The sequence below is a fragment of the Aulostomus chinensis genome, chromosome 11, assembly GCF_037954235.1.
Source record: "Aulostomus chinensis isolate RoL2024-O1b breed Wild chromosome 11, RoL_Achi_v1.0, whole genome shotgun sequence".
In the NCBI taxonomy this organism is placed as follows: Eukaryota; Metazoa; Chordata; class Actinopteri; order Syngnathiformes; family Aulostomidae; genus Aulostomus; species Aulostomus chinensis.
In genome coordinates, this window is record NC_141330.1 from 21511694 (window position 1) to 21529021 (window position 17328).

Genomic DNA, 17328 nt, shown 5'->3' on the forward strand with positions numbered 1-17328 from the left:
GAGGGCTGTTTATAGACTATTTAGTGTTGTTGCTGGCATCTGGGTGTGTGCACTGTGTATTAACTTAAGCTTGAATGAAACAGTGGTGAGGTGCAGAGTTCACCGGTTGGGCTCCTGTAGCTGATTTGATCCTGGCCAGTCCAAGCATACAGTCAGCCTTGCAGATACATGCAGACAATAATATTGAATTGCATTGTATCGTGTGTTGTATTGCATTGTGTTTTATTTGTGGTTCATACATTTGTTATGGTGTCCTACAAAAAAAAAAGGTCAGTTTCTTTCCTCTGTGGTCAACCTCCATGTAATTCTGTCTAGTCACATATTCACTGTACTATACTCATCAGGAAGACACATTACGTTCATGTACAGTATGACACCATGCAGTATTAATGTTCACAGTCTCAACCGGGCATGAAATCTTCAAAAACCTGGTGACTGTATTTGGTTTGTCTGACAGTTTGTACCAATGCCTCTCCCCACTGTGAGAGCTGCTCCACTGAACTAAGTGTGTCAACAATAGTAGCTGAGAGGCAGCATTCAGTCCATATACATGCTAACTGTAAAGTAATCCTTCAAGAAAAAGAAACAGGGATACAAGAGGAGGCAGGGAGTGAGGAAGGAAAAAATATGGACTAAATATGTGGAAATGCAAGGACAAGAGGGGAAAAGAGAGAGAGAGAGAGAGAGAGAGAGAGTTTAATGTTTCAACAGATTTCCTAAACACTGTTTCTGATACATTACATACACAGCTCAATATCTGCCCAACCTTGACAGCTGCACAAATTCGCTAAAAGAGGTCTTTTGTCCAAGGCTTTTGATCTTGTGTGTGTGTGTGTGTGTGTGTGTGTATGTGTGTGTGTGTGTGTGTGTGTGTGAGAGAGAGAGAGAGAGAGAGAGAGAGAGAGTGAGATAGAAAATTAGAATTTTGAAAAACATTTTATTCCCGCTCTTACACACTATTCAAATTTTTATCATAACAACAGAGAAAAAGACTAATAACCAAAACAGATAAATAAAATAAAATAAATAATCCAATCACAACAGTGCATCTCCAAACACTAGGGTGTCCTCCGTAACGAAGCAGAGAACCTGCTGGAACCCCTAGACCTGCTGGAAGGAATCCAGATCTCCACTTGCTCTGTGAAAGTTAAAATCAATGAGGAGCCTGGACTTGATCATATTGATGCACAGGGTCACAAGCTCCACCTCCTCACCGTCTTCCACTTTTTTCATCTTGCTCAGGTACGCTGCCATCTTGGCCCCAAAATAAAGTTTAAAAGCTGGCCCTTGTCCTTTTTTTGGCGTGTGTATCTAAAACCAAGGATAAAAGACTGTTTGTTAAAAAATTCCCCACACCAGGCAGAGACACCCTTTAAAAAAAAAACATGCAGAGGAAAAAGATGCTGGCACTCATAAAAGCAGTGGAAAATTGTCTCTCTCTCTGCTGGCAGAAGGGGCACTTATCCTCCACTGCCTTGTTGAGCTTGGACGCAAAGGAGTTGACGGGGACGATGGCATGCAGGACCCTCCAGTGGAGGTCAGCGTGTCTCTTTGAGAGTGGTGGTTTATACAGTGCCCTCCACTGGGGCTGGCAGGTAGCACGTAGGGCCAGGTAGCTCCTCCACAGCATGTCAGCCCTCTGGTGCAATTTTTGCCGGTTCATGGTCTTAGCCAACATCTTGTAAAAAAAATTTCCGGATGTTCCTGCCAACGGTGCAGGTGTGGCCTCTCCAAGCAGGGGGCCTGAACAGTCTTTAAAATCTGCAGCCAGGAAAATGGCAGAAAATGGTTCATCCTGCGTCTCTGTGTAGGCCAGAGAGGTCAGGAGCCAGCAGTCGGGTTCAGGGAGTCTGGACCTCCAGTGGTCCAGCAGTCACTGGATAGTCCTCAGGGAGGTGAGTCCCAGTCGGGCAGCAAGTTCCAAGGGGTTATCCATTTGTGGGCCAGCCAGCGCCACCACCTGCCCCAGCGTGACCACTCTAGCCCTGACCATCCTCCCGATAGTCGCTTCTCTTGCCCAGCTGGGAAGGTCCAGCCTGGTCCCCCACAGAACCATCTCTCACTAAAGCCAATAGGCAGAGTCTGCCTGTCTCCTCCTCTCTCTGGCCAGCAGGCTCCAGACCTTAAAAACACTTTTATAAAAAAAAAAGGGTAAACGAGATGCACTCATGCTTAAATTGTTCATTAAAAATTATTTAAAATCTTGACCCAGGCCGTTAAAACGCTGCAGGATGCAGCGGGACAGAGGTCTCCACACAGTGTCCTCTGGTCCCGTCAGGAGTCGCTGCAAAAACTGTAGCTGGAAAGCAGCGCCCCTGCTGGCCAGAGGAACTAGGAGAGCACGAGAGCACACCAAAGTCACCGATAGCGTCCGTTAAAACGTTGATGTCTTGTTGAGAGATTGTTAAAACAATAAGATCATCAGCATAAGCAGACAGCTTAACAGACGTGGAACAGTAAGGAAAGCAAACACCTGTGAGATTGTTTAAAAGGGGCTCAATGGCAATAGAATAGAATATTCCCGAGAGAGAGCAACCCTACGTTGTCACTAATGTACCTGTTGGGCACGCAGTAGGTCTGGTCAGGGTGGATGATGGACGCCATCACCTCTCGCAGTCTAGTGGCAAGAGCTTTGGACAGGATTTTGTTATCTGTACACAGCAGGGACACAGGCCTGCAGTTCCTTATTTCTTGTGGGTGTCCCTTCTTCGGCAGCAGAGTGATGACGGCTCTCCGACAGCTCAGGGGCAGTCTTCCCATTTTCAGGCTGTCTCTGACCACTTATAACAGGTCTTTGCCGATCACGTTCCAGAAGGACATATAGAACTCGGTGGGGAGACGTCAATCCCTGGAGCTCTGCCATTCTGCTGGCTCATAGTGGCAGCATGAAGCTCCTGCAGGGTCACCTCTGCTGCCAACTCTGTGTTGTCAGCCTCACTGACCTGAGCAAAACGACTGAGGAAGCTGCTGTGCACATCTGGATTACTCGACCACTCACTCTTATAGAGGTTTCTGTAGAAACTGGCAGCATCCTTCCTGATCTCAGACGGATCTGAGATTTTGGTGCTGCTGCCCATTCATAAGGAATGAAGGATCTTCCTTTGTCCATTCTTAGTCTCCAGCCCAAAGAAGAAGCGGGAGGGCGCATCCATCTGGGTGAAGTTTATGAAACTCGACTTGACCAGGGCCCCCTGCGCTGAAACACCCAACGGCCTGGCCAAGGCTGACATTTTGGACTTGAGGGCTCTCAGTAGTCCCTCATCTTCTGTAGAAGCAGCTAAAGTGTTTAGTTGCTCAACTTGGAAGTAGCTGTCCAATATCATTCTCTCACTCTCATAGACTAGACACTCAGATTTTCTTTTGTTCACAAAGATGATAGATACATAGAACCATTTTTTCTTTAGTTCTGGTTTGAAAACCTTTTTGGAGGCCTCACTGATCATGTGGATGCAAATGAATGGACAAAAGGCTCAGTCATCATTGGCAAAGACTGATTACGATGTAAATGCTAATTTGGGTTGTTAGTGCAAGATGATGGCTTGTAAATGACACTGATCCACAGGCACCATCTCCTTTTATTGCTCTGTCTGGTCTGTGTGTGTTTAATAGGAATGATGTACCATTTTAGGGAAGTGCAGGTAATTGATTAATATCACAGCTAACCCCAGCTTCATGCTGCCATGTGTTGACAACCTGTCATTATCACAAACACTGGCTCAATCACTGGCATACACAAGCTCAGACATGCTCTCTCGCTCAGTGGTTTTCAAAGTGGGGTCCAGACGGCAGTGCTAAGCACTGCACCACCATGCCACATTTTTATATATCATATAAATTCTATACAGTGAGGAAAACATGTTGTGGATATTCTTATGCTAAAAAAATTTAATCATTATTGAATAGTGACACACATATACAATTGAGAAAGGTTTGATTTCTTTTGTTCCGCTTTTGGCATTTTATTGAAAAGTTTATTTTTCAGTGGGAATATAATACAGTGATGAAAACATGTTATTAATAATATTCTTATGCTAAAAAATGTAATAATTATTGAATAGTGAATAGAAGTTAGAAAATCATTTGAAACATTTATGTTAGCTTATGCATGCCATACACCATACACCAGCAAACATAGTGTACCGACCTTTCCTGTTCTACCTCGCTCACTTGTCATCATGTTGAACATCTCAAAGAAGGTTGTCAGGTTCTTGAAGAGTTTTCATCAGTAAAGAAGATGACTTCTTGTTTGTTTTGCTCAGACATCAAGGCAGCTGGAAGAAAAGGTTTCATTCCACCAGCTTTTTGAACCATCAGGCTTGTTTACTTCCTCTACACGTAACTTAATGTGCCTAAGGCAGCAAATAGGAAGGGGTGGGTGTCAACTTTGAACCTATGAGTTCCATCCATTTTCTTCCGCTTAAGTGAGCAGTTCAAGCTGATAGAAAGTAATCAAGTGGTGTATATGTGTGTGTGCGCGCGTGTGTGTGTGTATGTGTGCATGTGTGTGCGTGTGTGTGTGAGTGGAGGGGTAAAGGTTGCCAGTCGATTTGTGCACCAGTAACATGATACTAGACAGAAACGTCAACTAAGATTCATCCTGAGACTCAATCTGATTTTAATTCATTGTGAGTTTAAGAGTTTCAGCAACATAATTGCTGCTATTGCGAATTACAGACAAAACAATACACCTCCACGGGAGCTTACCATTCACAACTCCATCACTAACACAGCTTACATTTCTACTTTCAACTTCAACACACAATTGACTCCAGCCATCTTCACTTCCCCCCATGACCATGTTGAAGTATCCTTGAGCAAGATACTGAGCACCTAATGGCTCCTGATGGCCCTGCAACAGACTTGAGACCCATCCAGGGCTGTACCCCACCTCTCGCCCAATGTCAGCTGGGATAAGCTCCAGCCCCCCCCCCCCCAACCCTTAACAGATAAGAGGTATAGAAAATGGATGGATGGATGTTCAGAAAGCTGCTGCATGAAGCATCCAAGTAGGGTAGTATGTAGGGTATTATGTTTGAGTTCTAGTATGATCCCATACATGAACCGGGGCTCGAACCTGGAACCTTCTGAGCTGATGGTGCTAACCACTGTGCCGCTCTTTCCACCTTTTAAATTGAACCGATACATTCATCCATCTTCTTCTGCTTATCCTGTTAAGGGTCGCAGGGGGGCTGGAGCCTATCCCAGTGGCTTTCAGGCGAGAGGCGGGGTTCATCCTGGACAGGTCGCAGTCCATTGCAGGGCCAACACATATAAACAGATTCCAGAAAACACAAGATGAGATGTAGATTTCCTGTGCGAGCACATGCAAATAACTGTTGGTGGACGATAAACTTGATGGAGAATTCAGGAGAATTTACGGGTACGCATCATTAGCAGTGTTCCCCTGGGTCACGGGGTGTTTCGGCCCTTTACACTATACACCCTCCCCAGGGGCGGCCAGCTGTAGGGTGATCAGACCTCAGCTTGCGTCCCAAGCCCAATTAGTCATGAGAGTCACCTTGTTGACAAGTGGCGGACATCTCAGGGGACTATGCATGGCAGGGGCGTCCTGTTCCCTGAGTCAGGCCTAAGCTGACCGCATACCTTCTGTCCGACTACTTGGCGGCCCAGCTGGGGTCGCTCCTCTTCAGCCACAGCCACTGGCTGCTTCTTTCTGCGGCCTCCGATGCCACCTTGACGGCTGCCCGCAGGTTCTTGCCCTTAACTCCCAAGTCCCTCAGCAGTTTTGTGGTGGATGTTCCCACAAACCCTCTACACCCAACCTCCACCGGACGGACTTCCATGTTCCAGCCACGTTGCCTTGCTTCGGCGGCTAAGTCGGCATACCGCAGATGCTTCCGCTCATAAGCCTCCTCCATGGAATCCTCCCAGGGTACGGTAAGTTCAATTATGTACACCTTCTTTATGGAGGGAGACCAGAGCACCAGGTCAGGCCTCAAGGTCGTGGTGGCAATCTCTGAGGGGAACACCAGCTGACCGCCAATGTCTGCCAGCATTTTCCAGTCACGTGCAGGGGACAGCTGGCTTCTCTCTGATGGAGTTGAGTTGCTCCTGGTAGCTGTAGCCCCTTCACGGACAAAGGCCGTTGCCCATGGTGTTAAGGTATTAGGCGTTGGCAGCACTAGGGCGTTGGTGCCGGCTCGTTTTTCCTCCAGTGTAGCGGCAAGGGTCTTTAGGACTTGGTTATGGTGCCAAGTGTAACGTCCTTGAGTCAGGCTGGTTTTGCACCCGGTGAGTATATGCCGGAAGGAGGCTGGCGTGGAGCACAGGACGCACCCAGGATCTTCACCAAACCACTGGTGCCGATTAGTTGGTGTTGGGAGAACGTCATATGTGGCCCTGATGGCGAAGCTCAGACTCCTTGCTTCCATGGCCCAAACGTCCTTCCAGCTCAACCTCCTCTTTTCAACACTCTCCCACCGTGTCCACAGTCCCTGTTTGCCAAGGGCGACTGCCTTGGCCCATCTGGCCATCTCCTCCTGACGCCGCACTTCCTCCACTACCATCTTCCTCCGCACTGGAGCAGTGGCGTTCCTCCAGGCTAGTTGTTCGTCCCAGGCCTCCTCTTCCTTGCTGGACGTTCCCTACGATGTCAGCATGTCGAAGAGCGGCTGTTGCCTCCTCCACTGCTCTTGCCGGTCTCCACTTGCGCCCAGTGGCCAGCGTCGGTGCGTTTTCTCTGATCACCAGGTCTTTGGATTCGTTCAAGGTCATCTGCAGGCATGTTTTGGCGCACTTGAACTCCTCTGCCAGGCTCGTGAGGGGTAGTTTGAGCACGCTGTCTCCGTAGAGGCTTATGGTTGTGAGGCAGCGCGGGACTCCAAGCCACTTCTTGACGTGGACCGTGACTTGCCTCTCTAGCTTCTCCACCGTTGAGATGGGCACCTCATAGACTGCCAGGGGCCACAACACCTGGGGTAGCAGACCAAACTGGAAGCACCAGACCTTTATCTTCCCAGGGAGTTGGGTTTTGTCAATCGCCTGTAGGCCCTCTTTGATGTCAATATGGAGTTGCTTCACCTGGTCTTTGTCTTTCAGGCTTGCATCGTATAGTCTTCCAAGGCTTTTGACTGGCTGCTCAAATATAGTGGGGATTGGGTCGTCACCGATGAAGAACTGTAAGTCAGTAAGCACTCCCTTCACCACTGAGATGCTCTGTGACTTAGATGGTTTGAACTTCATACGGGCCCAGCTGATGTTCTCCTCGTTTTCTGAGTAACCTCCTCGTGCATGGGACGGTGGCAGATAACCATTCACTCTCACAGTCATACCTACAGTCAATTTACGGTATTCAATGTGCCTCAGAGCAAACAATGGAATTGACCAAAAGACTGGATGAGCTGACTGACACTGCACTGGAGAAATGTTTTTCAAAAGCCAAGACTATCTCCAAGGAGAGATTCACAAGCCTTGAGCAGCCCTTTGATGCCATGGAGTCAGATGGGTCATTGCTCACAGACGACACCTTTTCATTCCGTATTGCCCACACAGTAAACACACAGACTACGCAGAGCGCACATCTGATTCAGTGTCAAGATTATTCATTACAGTAGAAGCAAAGTCAGTGAAGCTTATTGGCCCTAGCAGAAGAAATTCCATGGTAAAGAAAGCCTTAATGTGATACAATATCTCAACACTCAGCTACCACCGTGGTTACCTACACTAAAAGACCCCCAAGTGGAGATCATGTGACCCGTCACACATTTCAAGAGTGCTTATTTTTGTGTGTCTTAGATATACGGATCAAGCTTGTATCAAGAATCTGATGCAAATCCTGTTATGCTTCCATGGATAAGGCTCCCCAGGTGGGTTTTCTTGCCAACTTAATTTATCTGGCTACATTAAAAATATCCAAATGGCATGACCATAACTTCATTGGTGACCCTGTAAAGTTGCAGTGCTTTCTTAAAAGGCAGAATCTGCAGGTGCATGCATGATTCTATGTTGATTCTCAGTAATTTTGTTTTTAATTTTCTTCTCTCTCGTATCTTGGGACGAATGGGTCCTATTCTAGGCATGGCACAAGCTGGTGCTCAGTCAAGGGCAAGTGTCATTACTAGTTTCAAACAGTGCAAATTATGTTTTCATGGCAAATGCCCCTGCCCTTTTAGCAGCAAAATTAACTTCCACTCCATCTGTGCTAGTAGGTGCTTAGGTATGTTAATGAAGTGTGGTCTGGCGCAACTGTGGCAAATTCCTATCCTATTTAGGACACCAGAAAACAATTGCACCATTGTCAAAGAAGGGGCTGGTCTTTGGTTAATCAATTTATGTGTGAAGTGCTATTTAAAGGACGTATCAGTCAGAGGTGGAATTGTAATATGCTTATATTGATGCCTGAAAACATGGAAACATTGGCCACTACCTCCTCCCAGGACTGCTTCACCTAAGATCGCTTCGGTGGATGCCTGATGCTTCCGTATATAGTTATAAAACTTGAGCCTTGACCTGGGCCTTGACCTGGAGCACAAGGAGGTCTGTTTCTTTAAATGAAAAGCTGTTCACTGTTCCTGAGTTGGAATGTGTATACCCCTGAAATAGTGGCATCCAAGTGCTTTAAAGCTTTAAAGAGATTTTCAGGAGACTGGTTTGATTGACATCATGCTGGGAACACACTTATGAGTAACTGCCTCTTTTTACAGTGCACCGGGTTTGCCATGATTTGCGCACTGATTATGCGTGCATGCTAAATACCAAAATCCGCCATCCGCCAACCACCTGGCTGCATAAACTGCATAAATAGGGTCCTCTGAGGGGTCAGGACTGGATTGCAACTGTTCACAATGATTGCAGATAAATCAGACTTTGAGGGTGTCAAGTTTTTTTTTTTGTGGATAAATTTAGGTCGAGATGTGAGTTATATTTGTTACTGGGTTTTTGTGTCTCTGTATGTTTGGACCTTGGAGTCCGGCTTTCTTTACCCCCAACTGGTCAAAACAGAAGGCCGTCCCCATTGAGCCTTGATATGCTTGATGTTCCTGCCTGACAAAAGGAAGGTTTTCATCGCCGCTGTTGCAGGATGTGCTTGCTCATGGAGAATTGTTGGGTGTAAATTCATTGAAGGAGTGTGGTACTAGACCTGCTCTACTTGTAAAGTGTCATTTGATAACTTTTGTTGTGGTTTGGCGCTACACAAATAAAATTGACTTGACTTGACTGTTGTAGAGGTAGGAGCTCTAAGATGCATGAGTCAATAAATGTAGACATGCATAACAACCCTAACCTGGGTAGCTGAGTGGAATTCAACATTCACAATCCTTTAATATTGAGGATGGCTCATATAAATATATGTTGCCTCTATTATCAGAAGGCAATATACATGTCTTAGCAATATCAGAGTCTTATCTTTAGTCATGTTTGAAAACTCTGTATTAATTAAAGAAGGAATATAATATATAATATATACAGAAAAGACAGAAATGCAAATGGAGGTGGGGTTGCTATTTACATAAGAGATCATATGCTGATGAAAGTAAGAGTGGACCTGATGTCAACAGAGATAGAGGCGTTGTGGCTTCAAGCACACATCCCACATTTGAAACCATTCGAATGTTGTTATAGGCAAGCTACTTCAAATCTGTATAACTTTGATGAATTTTGTAACATGATAGATAAAGTATGTAATTATGCAAATGAAATACATCTCCTAGGAAATCTCAACATTGATTGGAACTCATTACACTGTCCAGAAAAAAATAAATTTCTCACTAACACAGAGGCATGTGGATTAACACAGATATTAACTTAACCAACTAGAATGTGATTACAAAGAGATGGGATCCTAAACATCAACCTATTTGGATAATATATTTACCAACTCAGCAGAGCTCTACAATAACGTCAGTGCCAATAGAATGTAGCAATCACAATCTGGTGGCAGTAGTGAGGAAAACAAAGGTTCAAAAACCTCAAAACTATTGTTTTAGAGATCAAATATTTCAGTGAAGATCATTTTATAGAAAACGTTAGAAATACAACTTGGGACATTATATTGATAACATGATCCAGATGATGCTGTTGAATATTTTAATAAATAATTTGTATTTATAATGAAGAAACATGCACCTCTGAAAAAGAAAACCATCAGAAATGTTAGGTGACTTTGGACAAGGAACTGAAGGTGTGTATATTACAAAGTGATCAAGCAAAACAAATGGCAAGCAATTCTAATTCTGAGTCTGACAAGAAGGTTTACTGTAAGCTAAGAAACCATGTAACCAAGTTTAATGAAAGGATGAAGAATCCATTGTGAAAATGTGATTATAATGCAAAGCATTATATTAAAAGATTATGGAATATTCTATATGACCTGATGGGCAGATAACACATGCTGAACTCTAAATGCTGGTATTGCTGTGAAGTAAAGTGACTTCTTCACTTGTCTGTCTGCAGCAGTCCTATGCTCCTCCACCCATGGCTCCACCCAGTCCTGGCACCACAGGAGGAGGAGGTCAGGGAGGACGGTTAGTGGAGCAACTAAGTAAGACCAACCTGTATATTCGAGGCCTGCCACCAGCCACCACTGACCAGGATCTCATCAAACTCTGTCAGCCGTGAGTTCTGTTCTACATTGTTCTACTTACCCTGATCCTGAAGTTGACTGAAACGGCATCCTTTGGTGCACCTCTGTTCACTTAATTCCTGCTCAACATGTGGTAATTAGTTTTGTCCCAAACAGCAATTTCTTATTAGTATCAACAGTTTGCTCTTGACCTCTGTGTTCCTCCAACTTCCTCAGTGGAAAATCACATCCGAGCAGGGCCTAACCCATCCGTTTCATTGCCATTGGGTCATTGACAGACAAACACAAGGACACATGCACATTAAGCAATGATCTCATCCAGTTCACAGATTTCCTAACATTTTAGACATTTCTTGTTCGTTAAAACTGAAATATCACACAGCCCGCTAGTTCTCTCCCTTTTACACTGAATAATTGTGTTGCAGTTGAGCCTAGATAAATCTACTTTCTGACCAGCAGAATTTTAAACCATTTTGGACATTACAGTGAACTCTTTTATAATAAGATTAGGGCCAAAGAGTAGGAGCAAATTCTGACTTTTTTTTTTTTAATTATTTCAACTAATTTGCTCCAAACTCCATACATATACACTTGAGCTTGATAATAGACAAGAATCTTAAAAGGTCAATTTTAGGAATACTAGTATGTTGTAATTTATTGGTATCTGTTAGTCTGCAAATAATTATTGGCCCAGATTTGCTCAAGTTTCTTATTTGTTTATCCTTCATTACAAGAAAATGAAAAAAAAATATTTTCAATGGGCTTTTCCAGTGTTTGTGGAAGTAAAAAGAAATATTACAAATGAAGTGAAACCTTAGATGTTTGATACTAAATAAATATATCTGGAGCACTTGAGACATTTTAATGCAATTTATGTATGTTTCACTTTGGCACATTTGTCAGATATTAAGTTGTTCAGGGTTCTTTTCAGTGCTTTTATTGCTTTTCTGTTGTGCTTTTGCAGTGTCACTTGTCACATGCAGTTTGTATTGTAAACGTCCAATTACCCTCTCTGATAAACTGCTATGAATAGTTGTTGCTCTTAAGTGTCCCATCATACTGGCTACAAACAGACTGTTGGCTCTCTGTTTTTTTTGCTTAAAAAATGGAAATGTTTGTACACTTGAATTAACCTTTAAAAAGACATAGTGGTGCAGGTTATTTTAGTTATCTAAAAATGTTCCTTTAATAAATAATGTAAACAATTATCTAAATTAATAGACATCATAAATTTGTCCAACAGCTGACTATGCACAATTTAGTCACTTTATCCTGTATGGACCAAAACAGTCACAGACACTGACTTGTTTGCTCATTACAAAATATGAAATGTAATAGTAACATATTCAGCTAAAAGATAAATATTCAGTACATAATGACTTGAAATGATCTCAACAACTAATTTTAGAATAAAGAACAGCTAAGCATTACATGGACACACACACACACACACACAAATTTTGTCTGGCTGGTGATTTCGGGCCCTTTGACTTCTGGTTCTGTGATTCAAATGTGTGTGTGTGTGTGTGTGTGTGTGTGTGTGTGTGTGTGTGTGTGTGTGTGTGTAACAGAGTTTTGTGGATGATTCCACTTGCCACAAGCACAACCAATCATATTTTAGTTTGTTCAGGTATTGTGAATCTTCACTGGTTGGCGGGTCTCACCATATAAATATTGACTGTGACGTCAGCACAGTGCCAGTATGAGAGATTGCTGCCATTGTAGGTTACATGAAGCACAGCGTAAAATAAAGCACTGCTAAAATAACGTCATTTAAAGACACAGCTATAATAATACTATGTCTGACAACATGTAAGAAGGTGGCGACGACATTGCCCTCACTTTAATGTGTCAAGTTGTTTGAATTCTGTCAGTGTTTGGAGTTGTCTGCCTTAGCTCCTCAGCTAAGCTAATTTTTGCTAACTTTTCCATAGAGCTGTGCAGCATTACTGTGCCCATGTAGACTGACCAGCGCATTTTTATATGGAATACAGGCAATAAAGTTCGGTCTAAGTTTGAAGAGAGTGTCGGTCCATAATTCACAACACAGCACAGAAGGAGATTTAACAACAGTTACATACACGTGTGTGTGTGTGCGTGCATGCATGTATGCGTGTGTTTGTGTGTGGATGTGTGTGTGCAGGTGAGGTGATTCTAAGTCACATCCAGTGATTTGACAGGTATCCCAGCAGAAAAGGGAAGCATTTCAAAATTGTTTTCGTATGAGTTAAGTGAGAAAGAGATGCTTTGCATCATTTTGGGAATCTTGACACAACATATTCACAGTTGTCAATGTAACTGAATGGATAACAAATGCAGCATAATTTGAGTATCAGACAGGATGTGTCCTTTGTTCTCAGTTCATATTTATAATACCTGTGAGTACCTGTTTCAGTATAATGAAACAAGTATAAGTAGAGTGCCTTGAAGAGTTTGATAAGATGTGTTCAATAGAGGAAAGAAGAATCTCCGACTGTCTAACACAAACTGTGCCAGCATGAAGTGGAAGTGAAGGAGGAAACTGTGAAGGACAGTTTAAGATCCAGGAGACTAATCTATCTCGTCATCAGATGTAACAGCTTGTGCATCTTGATGTGATCTATGATTATTATAATCATAATTATATTATTACTGATAATGATAATATACACGTGTTTGTGCACGCTATTTATTTGAATATTTAAGCTTTGCTTCTAATAGAAAACATTTACGAGGGACATTTTACTAATCCACAATCCCCAGGGATGGGTGGTTATTTTGGGGGATATTTTGGACACGTGTGTCTGTGTCTGCGTGTTCTGATCTTATCCTGTGCCCCTTGGCAGATGCATTAAGATGTATGTTTACAATGATTTCTATTTCTGATCGTTGGGATAATTTTACACACATACTGTACAGAGTGCACACTGTCTGTTGATTTAAATATTTACATCTTATTTTGATAGTAAATATGTTCAACTGATACTTGACTAATACACACAACCGTGGGGAGAAGAAAAACACAAAAAACTTGTGTTTAGGGATTTTGGAGATATGTGTGCATGTATGTTTGTGTGCATTCTAGCTTTCACCCTGTGCTGACATGATGATGCTCCAGTGCAATTGTTATTTCCTTTGTGAGGTAGCAGAACTGCACCAGGTCTATTTGCTGAAAGGGCAGGAAGTATGAAGCTGAAGGGAGGCAATGGAAGTTTACTCTGGCAACCTGCTTTCTTGATCAAATGCAGCTCAATGTTGTTAAAAGCAGTTGTGTTTTGGACATTCTGTACTCTGCACTGAAAAAAAAAGTCTTTCAGATATACATAAAAAAATCATGTACATCGGTTGCACATGTTATGATCATGTTTTGTGAAAATAATGTATTCATGTCATTTGAACATGATTTTCCTTTACAGAACAAACATGATTTTTACATGTAAATCTCCTATTATTAATTTATGTACAATGTACATGATTCTACTTTATAGAACAAACATGATTTGTACATGTAAATCTCCTAATATTATTTTATGTATAATATACATGATTCTGCTTTGCAAAACTAACATGATTTTTTTACATTTGCAATACATAATTGCTTCTTGATTAACCAAAATTATTTATATAGTTATTTAATTATATTTAACATAAATAAAGATTACCAATTCTTACAAGCATCAACTATGTTTGCATTTTTTAAACATGAATGCAACGAGTTTGCCACAGTGTTTCACTTTTTTCGATTTCAAAATGCAAATGTTTGCACAAGTGTTATAGGCAAGGTACAGCATACAGCTTTGTGAGAACTTCTGCTTTTAAGCTCCATCAAATTTTCTGCATCATTTCAGACCATCAGGGAACTTTATGTTAATTGCAAGTCTAACAACATGGCTACAGCCAATGCAAAGCTGTCCAGATTCCAGCCTTTGCTACTCTCAAAACAAAAACAGTCAAACACCACAAACTCCTGATAATAGCTTGGAAATCAGAAATCAAACAATCCTCAGCTTGAGCTTTTTTAGATTTGAAATTAAAACATCTGGCAACTTGTTTTGGAAAAAAAACAAAAACAAAAACATGGTACCTGTGCAGATATCCAGGCCGTGAAAAGGCAGCTTTGTAAGAACTTGTGCTACTCTATTCAAGACGAAAAGAGTCACACCACAACCCCACACATTAGCTTGGAAATCAGGGCCAACTTGTTTTGGAAGGTAAAAAAAATAAAAACATGTACACTGACACAGTAGTTTCAAAGGTAACAGAGAACTGCAGAAATGGTCCATGAAAAATGCCTAAACTGCTGCATGTGTCCAGATAAACCTGTTGCAACTGCTCATTCACAGAGTCTGTTTTTCAGAACCTGAACTTTCTTAGAAAGCACGGTGCTTTCCAGCTCCATTACAATTTTCTGGAACACTTCAAAAGAGTACTTCAGATCATCAGGGTAGTTCAGGTAGATCACATACATCAAGCCGAACAACATGGCCACAGCCAATGCAACGCTGTCCAGTTCCTGCAGTACCTGCAGTCCTTCCAAGACAATCCTGATGTCGTCTGGTCTGCTGGTGGCCTCATGTTTCACAACACAGATTCCCACTGTCATCTCATCAATGGCTTCTTGGATGTGGATTTCGTCTTCTGCCTGCTGAGGGAACAGTAAAAGAAGAAGAACAGGATCAAACAACAAAGAACAGAACAGTTCGTTGGAAAGAGAGGGTAGTGTGCAATGTAAGGGAAAGCACTAAGTGACAAGAAAGACGGAGAAAGCCCCTGACACACTCTCACTACACACTCGCCCGTTTGTGCGTGCCCACGGAGGCTCCGCCATGTTAAGGGCCGTCCCAAATCACATAGGGCAGAAGGCGAGTGGACCCATCAGCCCTCATGTAGCGAGTCTGCATCGGTGCTCACTCACGGCGGCTTTTGCAGGAAGTGCAAAGGCAAAACGAGCTCGGAAACAGCATAGAAATGTGAGTTCCGCACATGCCCAGCAGAGTCCTACACCAGAATGGGAACAAAATTGTTGCCTGAACAGTATTTACTGAAACGGACGGGTTTTAATTGTTCTGGAATTTCACGGGCGGATATACGGGCAGGCAATTAATTACGCACAGGTGGGAATCAAAACAGTACCATAACACCCAAAATTGAAATATGCCAAAAATATGTGTAACATTATCATCAATTAATTCACATTATTTGTTCAGCCAGAAATTTTTCCGCTGCAGTGGCACGTCACTGCCACTGCAGCGTGAAGCCGCAAAGGAGCAATAAATAAAAATACTTCAATCGAAATGAATTTTTGTGTGTGATATTTATCACAGTTAGCAACAAAATTCACATGGCTTCATTTCTTTGCTTGGAAAGTCAAACCGTGGGGTTGAAAAACTCGTGGAATCACTTATAAATCTCGTAACCTGTGCCGTAGCGCTCAAGCCTGCGTCCGTCTGTTGCCATGGTGATGAGTGCTTTCGTTTTCCGGTGGAGTGAGTCGCGCATCCTATACCTGCCCGTCTTTATTATGCCCTTCCACTTCAATTCAAGCGCCCTCCACAGCAGCAAGTGTGACTTTATCTGGAGGGACACTCACGGTGGAGGGCGAGTGTGTAGGGGGTGGTTTGGGATTGAACCTGCATGTACTCACCACAAACTCCCAAAGTAGACAATCTGGGTCCTCGTTGAGGTACACACACAAGGCCTTGAGAATGCATTCCCGCCTTCCATCAACATCATCCTATATCAAGGAAGAAAAAAAATGTTTGGAAAAAAAATTCCTTGTTCAAACTCAATGTGAACACCAATCAGCACAATCTCAAAATTCTCAAATTCTCTTACTTCAGTCATGCAAGTCAAAATGCTTTGTAGACGCTTGCCAATCTGTCCTCCTCTATTGTTGAATAGCTTCAACAGCTTCTCTGACTGTATATCCAGTTGAGACAGAAATCTGGACTGCAAGGGCATCGTGGTGATTCGTTTGAATTCTGCATTTATCTGAAGAGACACAAAAGAGACACAAAATCATGATAAACATGAACTGATGTGACATGTAGCAATAATATGAACACCAACAAGGACTAAAAAAAAGAATGCACATTTTTTTTAGTTTCCATTGCACTACAGATTTTAATTCATATACAACACAACACAACTGAAGCACTTTTGCGCTTCCTATGGACTTTTCCTTAATTAAGTCTAAATTCTTGCTTGTGTTGTACGTCGCTTTGGACAAAAGCGTCTGCTAAATGAAATTGTAGAATTGTACAACTGCTCTATGCAAATTTCAAAAGGACATACCTCATCTACTTCAAAGAGCGCTGGCCATCTTGCCAGGAAGTCCTTTATCATTGGTGTGTCACGTACTTCATATCTCCTGGATGCAAATGTCTTATCTATTTTACTTCTCACGGTCTCTCTGTTGTTTCTTCTCTTAAAATCTGAAAGAAGTTCCACTCTCAGTTGCTCAAGACTCTCTGATAGGATATGGGGGACAGTAGTTCACTTCTGACCGCTTTGGTTTTTTTTATTCCAAAGGCAGCATTTGCTCTGCCTCCTGGTTTGTTCTTGATTGAGTTCACCATCACCTCACGGCATCCAAGCTTTCTCAAATGCGTCCTGTATATAGCCAGTTTATTTTTCAAGCTCATCTTCCATCCTGCATATCCAGAGACTGAGCCTTTTTCTGTGAGGCAGGGATGTCTGGTAATGAGGGCCTGCCCAACTTCATTCCATTGCTTGTCTGACACATACATTTTGTATTGAACTACCTCTTGTATCAGTCCTTCCAGAATGCTTGATCTCAGTTTCCG

The 17328-nt window shown here is 42.7% G+C and overlaps 1 protein-coding gene across 4 annotated transcripts in view; it reads left to right on the top strand.

Moving 5' to 3' along the window:
• The window catches only part of LOC147253772 (RNA-binding motif, single-stranded-interacting protein 3-like), a 228604-nt gene that overhangs the window by 46323 nt on the left and 164953 nt on the right, over window positions 1-17328 (top strand). For all 4 annotated transcript variants that reach the window (XM_086219056.1, XM_086219057.1, XM_086219055.1 and 1 more), the window contains one exon: window positions 10414-10574. In XM_086219056.1, the coding sequence (XP_086075182.1) occupies window positions 10414-10574 (161 nt within the window). The remainder of the gene's footprint in view (window positions 1-10413; window positions 10575-17328) is intronic.